General features: G+C 34.8%; 2 protein-coding genes and 1 non-coding gene across 6 annotated transcripts; 2 read left to right on the top strand and 1 right to left on the bottom strand.

Annotated features, from left to right (window-relative positions):
• Positions 1-3,824: 3,824 nt before the first annotated feature.
• Positions 3,825-5,959, top strand: LOC132181316 (transcription factor TCP13). Of its 2 annotated transcripts, none has more exons than XM_059594480.2 (2): positions 3,825-4,032; positions 4,566-5,959. In XM_059594480.2, the coding sequence occupies exon 2, from the start codon at positions 4,699-4,701 to the stop codon at positions 5,779-5,781; it is 1,083 nt and encodes a 360-aa protein (XP_059450463.1). In that variant the 5' UTR covers positions 3,825-4,032; positions 4,566-4,698; the 3' UTR covers positions 5,782-5,959. The 2 variants fall into 2 exon arrangements, with proteins under 2 accessions (XP_059450463.1, XP_088372927.1); XM_088516801.1 differs by lacking the exon at positions 3,825-4,032 and adding an exon at positions 4,040-4,115.
• A 4,574-nt stretch (positions 5,960-10,533) lies between these two features.
• On the bottom strand, positions 10,534-10,605 carry TRNAT-CGU (transfer RNA threonine (anticodon CGU)). Its single transcript has one exon. It is a non-coding gene; the product is annotated as a tRNA-Thr (tRNA).
• Positions 10,606-12,249: 1,644 nt separating this feature from the next.
• On the top strand, positions 12,250-14,456 carry LOC132180920 (transcription initiation factor TFIID subunit 8). Of its 3 annotated transcripts, none has more exons than XM_059593918.2 (2): positions 12,250-12,500; positions 13,043-14,456. In XM_059593918.2, exon 2 carries the CDS (start codon positions 13,073-13,075, stop codon positions 14,213-14,215), a length of 1,143 nt encoding a protein of 380 aa, XP_059449901.1. In that variant the 5' UTR covers positions 12,250-12,500; positions 13,043-13,072; the 3' UTR covers positions 14,216-14,456. The 3 variants fall into 3 exon arrangements, with proteins under 3 accessions (XP_059449901.1, XP_059449900.1, XP_059449899.1); XM_059593917.2 differs by having other exon boundaries at positions 12,251-12,496; positions 12,934-14,456; XM_059593916.2 differs by having other exon boundaries at positions 12,251-12,500; positions 12,934-14,456.
• The last annotated feature ends 375 nt before the right edge of the window (positions 14,457-14,831 follow it).

Here is a 14,831-nt window from a genome sequence, read left to right as displayed (position 1 = left end):
CTCCTCAAACGTACACCCAAATAAACTCTTAGTTCGATTTTTTTTTGAATGACTAGGGCTTGTTCTCAACCCTATTTGATATTTTTCTCTCTCCCTAAATTACCTTAAAACTTTAATCTACTTGTGTTTCTTATTATCGTTATATGTTGTCAGAACAATTTTAATACTGTGCGGCGTCAAAAGCTTTTCACATTCCACATTTTATCCTCCTAGAGTTTAGAAAGCTGATTAATTAGCACTTCATATACTCCAAACTAACAAGGATCTGGAGGATGTGCGCCTCCTTTCCCCTTTTTAGACCTAAAAGCTTGGGATAATTAGCTTTGTGTGCGGGAAAGGAGAATTCTGAACATACTTTTGTCAAATTAGCAGAAGGAATTAACCAGCAGTCGTACGTCTACCAAAGAGCTAATAATATTGGAATTTTTCGATCAATGCTTGCAGCTATTAATATTTCTTCTAACAAGTTCTTTTTAAATAGTAATTTTCAAAGCACTTGAACTAATGGAAAGTAGTGATCCTTTTTTTTTCTTCTAACCTCATAAGGGAAACGTGCATAAAGCTAGAACTACTGTTACAAAGATGTTTCTTTTGTTCTTTCTTTCCTTTTTTGGTCTGGATTCTCAATGCAACAATAGTAGCTAGCCTACAACTTTAAGAGTAACTATTGAAATGGGTGAACCAATACTGTTTTTGGCTGCTTCCAATTAGGTGCTCACATGAAGTCATCATATTTCGAAATCCAACTTCTATGACAAAATACCCAAATGTATTATTTATATATATATACCCAATGAAGTAGAAACACAATATTATCTCTGATACCCTAACAAATATATTTAAAAGGGATCGAGTTAATTACATTCCTGATAACTATAACATGTTGATCAAAACCCATCCAAAAGAAAATATTTGTGGGTGGGGGAAGAGAGGGATGGGTTGAGTTTTATAGTAGATATATAGTAGATGGTAGATAAGCTGTTGCTGCTGCTGCTGCTGCTCCTGCTGGTATTCAGAAAGGTGAGAGTGATATGTCGTAAGCCGATCAAAGGCTTGTGTCTGGAATCTAGGGACCATTTATTAGGCAATAATGGTACACCCTTTAAGTCAGTCTCTCTGGCTGTGCCAACCTCACTGTCTCCTTCTTGGGATGCCCGCCACTGCTTGTTTGGAGCTAGCCCTTCAGACACAGATGAAGAAAACCCTAAGCATTTTTTTTCCCAATCTCTTTCTTTCCTTCCAATAATTAAAGCAGTGGATGGCCTTCTCTCTCTCTGAATCAAAGTCGTAGGAGGTCATTGAAGAACCCCTCTGATAGATTCATTAAAAAAAAAAAAAAGGAACTCCTTTCAAAAACTAGTGATAAACTCTGATAGGCCTTTCTCATCTTCTTCTTAGTCGTCATCATTTCTCTTCTTCTCTTCTCTTTCTTTTTTTGCTTTCCTTTAAAAAGTATGGAATAAAAAAATATTTAAGTTAATAACTTTTTTTTTTTGGTTCTGCTGCCTTTTAGGCCTTTTCGATAAATTTATAATCAATATATTTTGCCATTTATATATATATATATATATATACACATACATTATAGTACTACGTACACTATATTTAAAGCTAATTAACTTGGTTTGGCTTTAGGAGAAATTAGGGTTTTGGTTTCAGAATTGTTGGTAATCAACATACGGAAGGGAATCTGTACCTGATAGCTAGATTGGTGCAACTTCACATGGATGTGCGAAAGCTAACTTTCTTGTCAAGAAACAGAAAATTACACGGTTTTTAGGGTTTTCTGTCTTGCTTCATGTTCTTTACTTTAAGAAGTCATTGTGTGTGTATAAAATGCTAAATGAAGAAATTCAAAAGTTACATTTTGTCTTTTAATTTTTAAAGCCATTGAAGATATAAATATATATTTGTGGAGGAATTAATTGTTCGTGTCTTTATGTAAAATGCTGGGGAACCTATCCTTTTACATATCTTGTCATTATATGCCAAATTTAAGAGGTAAGGATTGCTTTGGGTGTTTGTTTGATCGAAACCACTCTCCATATTCATGGAAGATAAGATGATTTGAGTACGTCAGTTTCTTGGCTCCTTGTTTTTGACCCTAAGTAAAGAAAGTCGTACCGTTAGAAATTTTCTCTTCTTTTGCAGGATCCAATATTAGCTAGCTAGGAAACAGCAACTAGCAAATTAAGGTAGGGAAAGTTCTGATGAATATCTGCACTTGTCCCACAAAGGGGTATTCAATTCGGAGAAGGCTAGGGTTTTTTGGAGGTGTTGGGATCCACAAACACCTCCAAGCTAATCATTTTTAAAGGTGAAAAAGCATATTAATTTGCAGTTTCCTAAAAGATGATGAGAAAGAAAGTGGCATACGACTCTCAAAATGCATTAATTACTTTTTCTTGAAAAGAGTGATTATATAATCGTTTGAGGAGTGTAAGCTGAAGTTAAACTTGGTCCGTGCATATCTCTCTGCAGGAAAGTTGTGTGGTCCAATCTATTGAGTGGGTCGTGTAAAAGAGAAAATGTATTGGTCCCTCACCTATAAGGTAGCTTCTCATTGTCTGTACGTAGTAGCTATCATACACAACAAGATGACAATGCTCTTACACTACTATAGACCACACAACTTTGTAGCCCTTGAATAGACTTGTCAAAGTGGCTTTCTTTCTTCACTCGCAAATCTTTTCCATGTGTGATATCTAACTGCATATATATTATATTTGGCTTGCTTTATTTATTAAACCATTCTCTTTTTCATGCTTTTAAAACAAATACTTTAATATATATATATATATAATCTAAAACATATATAAAACTCTCAAAACTAATTTTACTTTTATGTTACAACAAAACACTTTTAAGTACTAACAAATTAACCGAGTCGAATCATTTTTAAATAAAATTGTTTTCTTCTAGAGTATGTTAATATATAGTTCATGATATAGCAATCATATGCAGCTTATAAACTTAATTATTCCCTAAAACAACAATTTTGTTCTGGGTAGCATCTTAATTAGGTCACATTTGGCCATTAATTGTGACGAAAACCATCGATCACACATGACTTGCACGCATTTGATGTAGGGGCATTTTTTTCGTAACATTTACCTTTTTAGGGTTAACCACACTTTATCCTTCCAAACTATCACCTTAGTCGGACTTACACTCATAAACTATATGTATTCCGTCCATATTTAATGTCAAATCTGACTCATATATAGTACTACTCGGAACAAATTGGTGGTTTAAGAGAAGGATTAATTTGCAGTACCAAGTCATAACTTGTGGGTGTAAGTGCAAATTAATTAATGGGGTGTTAATTAGTTTGGGGGGTCCCTGGTTTCCTTATTTGAATTAAAAAAAAAAAACCTTAATTCAAATTAAGGGTGAAATTAATTAGGTCTCATAAGCAAACAACAGATGGAACCAAAGTTGGGCGACCAAGGGTTGTTGACGCTTCCTTTGGTACTAGCTAGGCGTGCATTCATCAACCCATGTGATAGGAATTGAGATGCAAAGCCTTTTGTAGTTGTCAATAAAGCATGGCACACCGGCCACTTTTTTAAAAATGTGCAGCAGCCCTGCATGGTCCCCCAGTCGAAAATAGCAACTATATACGACTCTGTAGAAGCTACATTAATACTAGTTAACATGGTAGAACATATATTTTCCTTAAAAACCAGAAATTAGTATGTCGTTTTGTGATGTACTTAGCAGAGTATTAGCCGTAACCCTTTCGTTGAGGCAATTACTGCTTATTCAGTGAGGAGAGAAAATGATAAGATATTGACTAGCACATTTATTTAGCCGATGGTGAGATGTGCCACGTGGCTGCATATGTGCCTTTGCTTTATCTTTCCGTGGAGCATGGTCGGTTGAATTCCGGCATCTTCTTTTTCTTCTCATCCGGCTCAACTTCTTCAACAAGTTTAGTCTCTGCAATTAAAGCAAATTCCAACTTTGAAACCTAGCTATTCCCAGTTGCTTGCTCGAGTTTGCTATCAACTTGAGAAGGCACATTCAAAGGTACCTTTATATATATATAAGGTTTACAAATATTATTCAACCATGGAAATTCATCTGCTACAGAAAGAATATTTAGAGTTCATGTAAGTTCACTTGATACTAGCTAGATCTTAACCTAGCTTTTATTTCAGCAAGAGTATGATGATATATATTTAGACTTCTGCTTTGTGCATGGATCTATCTCACAATAAGCTAGAGAGTCTTGCTTTTTAACTTTGGAATCTCTCATATATATGATTTCTATTTGCCCTTCAGTTCTTGTGATTGAGAATTATCAACTAAAATTTTGAGAGTCAACAATTAATTCACTACATATTTCTCATGCATTTTCGATTCTATTTTACTTTTGGGAAAATGATTTCTCCTTATTTTAGGGAGGGTTGTGGGTATAGGGGATATACCTAATCTACTGGTTTGTTTTTTTTTTTTTTGGAAGGATTCCTTCATTTTAGGAAACCTTTCTTTATATATATATATATATATATCTGGATCCTCTTTCATCTAATAATTCTTCTTTTATGGATCTGATGCAGATATATGGTCGTGACAATTAAACAACAAATGCAATGCTCATTTAAGTAAACCTAGATTTTTTATTTTTTTTTTATATTAATTAACCAGTAGTATATATATATATGCTGGTTAATCAATGATGAGAAGCATAAGATGATAAAAACTCCAAAGGAAGCAGATTTTTCACAAAAGCAGGAAGGCAATTCGGGTGATGATAAAATCACCAAGGCTTCATCTAGCAGTACTACTTCAACACCATGGTTAAGATTGAAGGATCCAAGGATAGTAAGAGTATCGCGTGCTTTTGGAGGAAAAGACAGGCACAGCAAAGTATGCACCATAAGAGGATTAAGAGACAGGCGGGTGAGGCTTTCAGTTCCTACTGCTATTCAATTGTATGAGCTTCAAGATAGGCTTGGCCTTAATCAGCCTAGCAAAGTTGTTGATTGGTTGCTCAATGCAGCTAAGCATGAAATCGATGAACTCCCCCCACTGCCTATACCACCACCCGGTAGCTTTAGCCTCCTAAATCATCATCAATCAATATTGCCACCTTCCAATCAAGTCGGTGCTTCTCAATCTAATGACCAAGAAGGCTTTAAGTTCATGAACAGCAGTAACTTTTGGAGTGCGGATGCTTTTTGGCGGGCTAAATCCAAAGAAGCCGCAAGAGAAACAATCAATCCAAAGGACAATTGGGCAAGAAGGAATAATGAAGAAGAAAAGCTAGAAGGTAATGATTTTTCATCCAACACCTTCTTGTCAAGAGCTAATTTACCTTCCTTAGCAACAGGTTTCATGAATAGTACTCCTCCTTTGCCATATAATTATCATAATTGTGATCCTTCAAATTTCCCCCCTCATCATTTGGGAAGCCATGGATTCATCACATCACAAACAGATCAAGATCACCATAGCTTTAGCATCATGCCATTGCCTTCTGCCTTGTCTTTATCAACTGGGTCTCAAATTTTGGTTTGCCCTGGAACAACACAATCCTTTTTCCCTCCCCATGCTATGGCTTCAGGGGAGATTGATCCCAGACAAGTCAACCATTTTCAAATGTTGAGCTCAGGTAGTCAACATAATCTCTTGCAAAATTCTCTTGCTCCACCTGTATACCCTATAAGCCAATCAATAAGACCTGTCCACTTCAGCATGACTCCTAAGCTTCTTCATTCTCCAACCAACAGAGGAGTTGAGCCAAATGAAGACCAAGATTCTCCCTCTACATGATACAGAAACAATACACTAGTGTTTAAGGAAAGTTTCTGCTCGTTTGTTTCAATAATTTCTAATTAGTTTATGGTTGCCTGTTTGATTTCCTACCTAGTTTTGCTTCAGTGGTTAATTAATAAATATGCAAATAATGCAATTGATTTCAATTTAAATGTGAGACAAAAACTTCAAAGTATATTTGCTGCTGTATGAAGACTTTGATATTGGTGAGCCACCGCCTTAGATTAGTCTCGTTCAAACTTTTCATTCATTGACCTGAGAAGGTTATCTGTACTGAGAAAAAAGAAACACAGCCAAAATCAGAAAATCTGACGTTGCATTTGAAAATGTACACTTTTGTGAAAATTAACACATTGTTACATACCTTATCATCATTTTACTTAGGTGTTAAATTATCATTTATTTTAAAATTTTAAATTGGTACAAAAATTAGATATTTGATTGATATTTTAACATTCTCTCACTAGTGTGAAATATGCTCAAATTATTTCCTTAATAGGTGAGGTCTAATACGTAAAATAATTGATATTTGAAATTAGAGATGATACAGATCAAGTCAATATTGTTCAAACTTATGACCTATATATGTTCTAATACCATGTTAAATAATTATATATTTAACCCAAAAACTTAAGCTTATAAGAAATAGTTAAATAATGAATTTAATCATTTAATTAACATTTTAATAAGATCAAATCTTCATGTTTACAATCTCATTTAGAATAATATCCCACTGTGATGCATTGCTTTCTCTCTCTCTCTCTCTCTCACTTTTCTTTTCTTTTTTGTTTTGGTGGGGGGAGGGCTGTGTACTGTTGAAGCTATACAATTGCACAGTTTACATAAAAAAACTTTTTTTTTTTTTGACGTGTCCGCACAAGAGGGTGGAAGCGAATTCGAACTAGTGACCTTCACTTTATTAGGCGTAGTCCCAGCAGATTGAGTTACCTCTTCAGGACATAAAAAACCAAATTAAAACCGTCCAAGATAGGAGGGAGATTAGAAAAGCCTTTGAGCCAACCTGAAATACAAAACCTAAAGGAAGCTACTTTGGTTCAAAGAGTACTATAGAGAGTGTTGTATTTGGCTTGACCCAAAACATAATCTCATTAAGGACAATACACATTCCAAGACTTTTCCTAGAAGGTTCTTGTGTTCCTTGCTCTCCAAAGTGTATAAACCATATACCATGGCCAACATAAGCTTGTATAATGCAGAAGCAGATATGTTCCATTGTCTTTCAATAAGTCTGATAACCAAACAATACTCAAACATGGAAGATCAACTACAAAGTGAGGTTTGAAAGATTTCCAGAAGAAAAAAGGATAGAAAAAGACATGCGCCTTTGTTGAGTAAGATAAATGAGAAATTGAAAAGAGTGCCAACGTTTCCAAGAGCCAGCAAGATAATTTATAGAAGAAATAACATGTTAGTAGTATATATATATATGTTGAGTTTACAAGTGTGAGTGTAAAAATATTGAGCTCCACATTAGAAATGTGTCACAAGTTCGAGGGGTTAATATAGCATAGCTAGACTCAAAGACTCTAGAAGGTTCTTGTGTTCCTTGCTCTCCAAAGTGTATAAACCATATACCATGGCCAACATAAGCTTGTATAATGCAGAAGCAGACATGTTCCATTGTCTTTCAATAAGTCTGATAACCAAACAATACTCAAACATGGAAGATCAACTACAAAGTGAGGTTTGAAAGATTTCCAGAAGAAAAAAGGATAGAAAAAGACATGCGCCTTTGTTGAGTAAGCTAAATGAGAAATTGAAAAGAGTGCCAATGTTTCCAAGAGCCAACAAGATAATTTATAGATGAAATAACATGTTAGTAGTATATATATATATATATATATATATATATATATATATATATATATATATATATATATGTTGAGTTTACAAGTGTGAGTGTAAAAATATTGAGCTCCACATTAGAAATGTGTCGCAAGTTCGAGGGGTTAATATAGCATAGCTAGACTCAAAGTCACAAATTTGTCTTAACATGCTATGTTATGATTTCATTGAAAGAATTCTCAAAGCAGTATTAGAGCCGATAGTGGTATGTAGTATGGTGAAGTGATGCAAGCACGGACAAAGCTCCGATCCTTGGAGTAGGAATAAATGTGCAATATACGAGCATGGACGAGTGTCATTGGAGTAGAGGGAGTGTAATGATATGGTGATAGACTCACACATGAGACAAAGATTGTTAAGTTTACATGTGCGATGAGTATAAAGAGATTGAGTCCCACATTGAAAAGATGTTACAAGCTTAAGTGGTTAACTAGCATAGTTGAGCTCAAACTCATGGGTTTAAGTTTTTTGGGTTGAGTAATATTCCAAACATATTATATTATAATCTCACTGAAAGATTCTTCAAACTGTCAATCTCTTAAGAAGAGTACAGTAAAAGGACACCCCTAGATGACAATAAATAAATAAAAAGATAGTTTGTGGTAATTTGCAAGAAATAAGACAAGAATAGGAAGATGAGCAAATAAACGAGGTTTAATTGATTCCCCATCCTCAAAACCATTTTCTCTAGTTCCCTAAAACCTCTATTGTTAGATTTTGGGCGTATTTAATACTGTACACGTCTATAAATGTACTGCAAATACTGTAGCTAATTAATTGGTTAAAAAGTTTCCTTCCTAACCTTGTTGGCCTCCCAACAAACTGCCTCTATATCTAGGACAGAAGGATATGAAACAATATCTATTAGTAGAGGAACACTTAAAAAATTACTATCGGGACAAAGGCTCTCCCAAGCACATTTTAAAAGCAGATCTCATGAAAGCTGTGACATATATAGTTCGTTGCTGGAATATTGTATATATCTCGACAACTAGCTTTCCATCTCTATTAATGGGAATTGAAAAGGTTTCTTCCTAGGAAGGAGTGGGCTCGTGTAAGGAGATCCTGTCTCCTTAAAAACTGAACATAAACTTGTTTTGTCTTAATTAGTATATATAGCTGCAAATTTGGTGTTCATTGTTGTAGTCTGTGGAATCTAGCAGGAAAAATATTTGGCACCTACTGATAGCAGCCAACCATATATATATATATATATATCCTCAAGTTTCAACACAATTGTAAGTCTAAATGCTTGACAGTATATATTGAGTATCCCTTAGTTTCAGAAGTTTTCGCCAACTCCACGAGCAGGCTTGAGGTACTACTTTGACATGCCTAAAGCTCTTCCCTTTCAGAACATAACCATTAATATATCCAAGCTACCCACAAAGAACTAACATTCACGAACAGATTCCAAATATATGTCTCATCGTAGAGGCCTTATTCCAATCCTCTAATCTTTTGAGTCCCAAACCCTCCTCTCTATGCTGCTGGTTACAAGAAAAATAATTATATATATATATATATTTTTTTAAGTGGGAAAAGAATTATATTCAAGAAACAAAAAAATAGAAAGGTAGGGGCTAAGCACCAAACCCTAGAACCTAACCACCAAGTGCTAACTGCACCATGCAGAACGAAAGATATATAGTCACGATGAAAACAAAATAAATAAATAAAGCAACCAATAATTAGAGCCTAAAGACTATCTATTAGAAGGATTGAGAAGGCTAGTATCCGGACATAGAATTAAATTCTAGTCCTAATTAATGTAGACTCAAGAACCACACTTTCTTGCCACCAATGCAAATAAGAGGTGTGTTTTTAAAAACGTACAATTTTAAAAGTTGGATCTTATTTTCGTGCAGTGGGTATATATATATATATAGAAACAACACTTTTCTTTTTTATGGATTAATGATTTTAGCATACGCTTAACTGCATTTTTAAAAAACGCATTTCCATTAACTGCATTTTAAAACCGCTAAATCAATAAGTGCAAGAGTAATAATGACATAGAATTCACAGATTAATAACATTGCTCAACAATATATTCCCAAGTAACTTCGTTGGAACTTTCCATGTCCAAAACATATTTTAAAAAAAAATCTCCAACATTTTCAAAATGGGTTAAATAGATAGATTGAAGTTGCTTCTATCTATAGAATTGGCGAATGATCCAATAAATAACCAAAAGTATCATCAAATGGTAAAATCAAGGATGCACGTACATTATTCTAAGCCAACAAATTCTCATCATCGTGTATCCTTGATGGGTTGCTCAATCGGCTATAAATCATATCTTATGAAGTCAAAGTAATACTAATTCAAATTCCCTCCTCCATTTGCATCTTCTTGTGTAGACATGTCAAAAAAAGGCACACACACAATTTACCATTATCGTATAGATTCCGTTATAAATAAAGTGGAAATTAAATGATAATACATAAAACAATTCAAGAAGCCATAAAACATAGTCTTGGTCTAGGACTTCCCAGTTTTAACCGAGCTCTCACCATAGCAAATAAAAGTTATAAAATCCCTTTTCTTTTTTTCCCTAATTTGAATAGAAAAAAAAAATTAAAAAAATAAAAAATAAAAGTTATAAAACATATTTTAGAAGTTCAAATAAAAATTCCAGAGCTTTTATAGTCTTTTTCAAAGCCTATATATATATTTCACAAAGTTTAACAAAAATCTCATATTTAATTAAGCTTATAAATCGATAGAGTGTTAAACAACATACTTTTATGATCCCTAAAATCAACGAAGGACAAAAAAAAAACAAAGGGTTTACAGGTGTCAGCTATCACTGCCGCTAAGGGGCCAACTAGTTTTTTGGATTCAAATAAAGACAAAAAAAAAAAAGGAAAAACGCGTTAGAGCTCCCGGCGAGGATCGAACTCGCGACCTTTCGCTTACGAAGCGAACGCACTACCACTATGCTACGGAAGCAATCTGAAATGCGTGGCAAGCAATTTCTTATTTATTGTTTACCTTTTCGTGAAATCATTACTCCCTCATCAATCATCATCTTTTTGGTGTATATCACTATTCGCCAAATTGACGCTCCAGAAATTAATGAGAACCATAATGAAGAAGTTTGTCTATTGGGACTTCTGATTACTTGCCATAACTAAATTAGCTTTTACATAATCAAATTAAAATGCTGTTAAAATTATTGATCCATGCTGACCATAATGTTTTGTTGCCTTATTGTGGAAAGATGAAAAATCCCAACCCCCATGGGAAGACAAACAAAAAAATGGGACACATAACCTCAGTAAAAAATGGAACAATATCCGCCAAATTACTATCTTGTCAATTTTAGATGAATTCAATAAGAAAATGAGCCGTCGGAGACATCCTTCAAAGATAAGCAAATTACGAAGTCATATTGCCTTTCATCTTGATTTTTTTACTTTCGAAACTTGTTTTACTGAGCACGCTTACTAAAAAAAGATGAGAGAACTCTATAAAGACAGGGAAATCCATATCAAATGTACGTTCATTTTTAACTATTCTTGTCAGCATTATGTCTTTATACATTCTTAATCTCATTTTTCTTGAATTAAGTATTGAAGGTGGTTTTGTCGTTACTCCTTCATCTGTCACTATGACCTTTATCTTTTAGGATTTTTCAACCGAGCTGTCAACACGCTTGGTCACTGTATCAATAAGTTAGAAGATAACACTCATAAAAAAAAATAATAATAATAATAATAAAAAAAAGGATAAGACTAAAATATTAAATGTTTGACAATTGACTCCCTATGTTAACATGCATGCATATAATGTCATATGTTTAGCAAGCATGAGTATCTTCAATTGATAGAGCCAAAAGCAGAAATCTCTTGTCCAATTATACGCAGTATATACATGGAATCCCCCAAAAGATTACTTGAAGTAAAACCAACAAATGACTTTATCTAATTTATTACTTGTTAATTACAAGCGTCACTGCAAAATCCCTAAGAGTTTAAGCTTTAACTTTTGGTAACAAGTGAATTCTATTTCCCCTTCACGTGCTCAAAAAATTAAAATATTTTGGAAAACCAATTGATTAAACACATTATATATTTTTATTTAAACCAAAATAGCCAAAGAAAATAAAAAGTTCTTATTATGCTATTTAATATTTATAAAAATAGATTATCCAAAAATAAAATAATAATATTTAATAAATTATTGTATAACAAAATAATATGACAATAAAAATTAATAATTAAATTAGCCCTCGATTTTTTTTTAAAAAAATTTAAGTGCTAGTATAATAGTTAATTTTTAAGGTAAATATCTTATAAATTCTTAAATCGTGAAAACAGAAAACTGTTTAAACTTTTTTTTTTCAAATTTTTACTTCCTGCTTGAATTTACCCTCACCGTTACTTTATATCGATTGATTCGAATATAATATTTGAGTGTTAACTATGCATTTATGCCTTCTTATTTTTTAACTAGAAATTTGTGGTCCAAATTTTTCATAAACCCCAGATCTTGTGAACCCATCCGGGACAGCTGTCAACCAGAGGTGGAGGTTGCCAACCCCCTTCCCCACCCATGTCCCCCTATCATTCCTCCTCTTCGTCTCTTCTATAAGTATCGCACCTCTCTCTCTGTCTCTCTCCTCTGTCCCTCTGCGTTTGCTTCGCTTTCGATCCAGAGGGTTTTACTGGGGTTTAAGCCCATCGTCTCCACCACCAAACCCTAGATTGCAATCTTATTTGTGGTTTCTCCCGCCAGGGCTAATTCAATTCGAAGCTGGTCGTTGTTGGAGCGCTGTCTTCTGAGCTCGACTTTTTTCTGCTGCTCCAATGCTCGAAGTAGATCCAAAACCCTAGAAATGGTCGGTGAGTGCTGCTGAGCTGAATTCAATTATTTTTATGAATTCTTCTCCTATTTGTTCGTGTAATTCGAAAAAGCGGCTCTCTAGGGCTTGCTGGCTATGTTTTTTAGGGTTCTATGAAGCTTAGTTTCTGTCTTTTGATATTTGTTTCACTTTCTAGTAGGTGACAGCTCAGAGAAAAAAATTTCCAAGAGAGAGTACTTAATGTTTGTAATATGTGCGCTTGTGTATTTTATTTATATATTCTCGAAAAGTTTTCCAACTTAAATTGGCTGCCGGAACTTGTGTAGCAATGCCAAAAAAACCCGAAAACAACACTAGATTAAGCTTACTTTAGTCAGTTTTTTTTTGCTCGTTCTTATTTTTTTATTGTTTCCATGGGTTCTAGTTTAAGAAAGAAATCATGATTCGAAGTTTTGATTTCTGGTGTTTTCCAGCAATTTATCAGCTGTCGAAGGAAGGGTAATCAATGACATGATGATTTATGGGTGAGTAATGCAAATTTTGGGGAATTTGTTGCAATAAGTGGTATGTTTGGTTATGCAGCATCGAATGAAGTGATATGAGGTGTTGAATATGAGCGATGGTGGTCGGGAGAGTGAAAGAGAGCCTGAAAAACCAGCTGCTCAGAGGAAACCTAGTGGCGTTGAATTTGCCCCAGCAATTGCAAGGATTGCGGTCGCACAAATATGCGAGAGCCAGGGGTTTCAGACTTTTCAGCAATCTGCTCTTGAAAGGCTATCTGATGTTGCTGTTCGGTATATTCGTGATGTTGGGAAGACCGCGCATTACCATGCTAATCTAGCGGGTAGAACAGAGTGCAACTTTTTTGATATTATTCAAGGGTTGGAGGATTTGGGTTTGGCACAGGGATTTTTGGGTGCTGCAGATATTGAGCATTGCCTTGCAACTTCAGGCACAGTTAGGGAAATTGCTCAGTATGTTGGTAAAGCTGATCAGATTCCATTTGCCTATTCTCTTCCTCAGTTTCCAGTTGTTAAAGACCGAAAGCTAACTCCAAGTTTTTTGCAAATTGGGGAAGAACCTCCAGGTGAGCATATACCCACTTGGTTGCCTGCGTACCCTGATCCCAGCACTTATGCTCAGCCATCTACTAGGAATGAGACAACAACAGAACCTCCAACGGCTAAAATGGAGCAGGAAAATCAGCACAGAAAGGAAGAAAGGTCTTCATTGAACTTGCATCAACAGTTGGCTCGTAATGGGTTGGAAGGACCCTCCTCGTTCATTGCTGGAGATGCTGCTAAGGCAAAAAAAGCAGCAGAAAGTAACCCATTTCTTGCTGCACCTCTACAATTTGGTGAGAAGGAGGTGTCTCCTGTTGTTCTTCCAGCTAAGGCTAAGCTTTCAAATGAAGCAACTATGGGAATTTCTATTATGGAAAATCATGGAATGGATAACCATATGTCAGTATTAGAGGCGTTTGTTCCAGATATTGAAGCAATGAAGAGCAGATTATGTGATTCTAATGAGGGACCGAAAAAGGTTCTTCTGAATAGCAGGCAAACCGTGCAATTTAAAATCGGTATTGGAAAGAAGTCCTTAGGTACAATGCTAGATTTGAGCCCAGAGAACAAAAGTTTTGAGGTAACTGCACCCTGGTTTGGCAGGGAAAATGAGAAGGACGACAAGAAGAGGAGGGCTGAAAAAATTATGAAAGAATCTATGGGAAACGCAATGGAACTTGATCATTTGTAAATTAGGCTTGTTTGATTAGAATTTGTATACTTGTTTAGGAGACTGGCAGCAGCAGATGGTTCCAGGGTAGATGTAGTCAAAGAGCATAATGTTGTCTGCATAGGGCATTATAGTTTGGATATTACAAACTGCCAGATGGAAATGTTCCCACTTTAACAAGTTTTTGAGGTATGTGCATGTCAGTTGCCATGGTAGACCCAGTGAATGATTCTTTCTAATTAAAATTCTTTTTCTTTGCGTATTATGATCTAATACTGGATGGTATATGGCTTTCTCCAGTGCTGGCTTTTTCAATGCATATTTATAAATTGACTGTGTACGAGTAGCTATTATTATGAAAATCAGTAAAATTTACTAACGCATATTCTTCCGTGCTTTTAAATGAAACTGAAGTTGGAGAATAGGTATCTTTGCTTGTTCAGCTTGCATTAAATTGCTTTTCTATTTGATTAATCGCTTTCCTTGATAGCAAGAAAATACAATATCTGTGCTTGACATCTGATTTCATGATAAATTCAATTTGGTGGTTAACATACATACCGGAAGTGGGCGGTTAGGTTTTGAGACTTTCAGCTCTGAATCCAATTACTGGAGAAATGTCCTAAAAGATGCACAC

Source organism: Corylus avellana, chromosome 5 (assembly GCF_965113065.1).
Source record: "Corylus avellana chromosome 5, dhCorAvel1.hap1.2, whole genome shotgun sequence".
Classification (NCBI taxonomy): Eukaryota; Viridiplantae; Streptophyta; class Magnoliopsida; order Fagales; family Betulaceae; genus Corylus; species Corylus avellana.
This window is presented reverse-complemented; position numbering and strand designations above follow the sequence as displayed.

Excerpts from the sequence above, each read along its gene's own strand:
- LOC132181316 (XM_059594480.2), top strand. The coding sequence starts at position 4,699 with ATGATAAAAACTCCAAAGGAAGCAGATTTTTCACAAAAGCAGGAAGGC.
- LOC132180920 (XM_059593918.2), top strand. The coding sequence starts at position 13,073 with ATGAGCGATGGTGGTCGGGAGAGTGAAAGAGAGCCTGAAAAACCAGCT.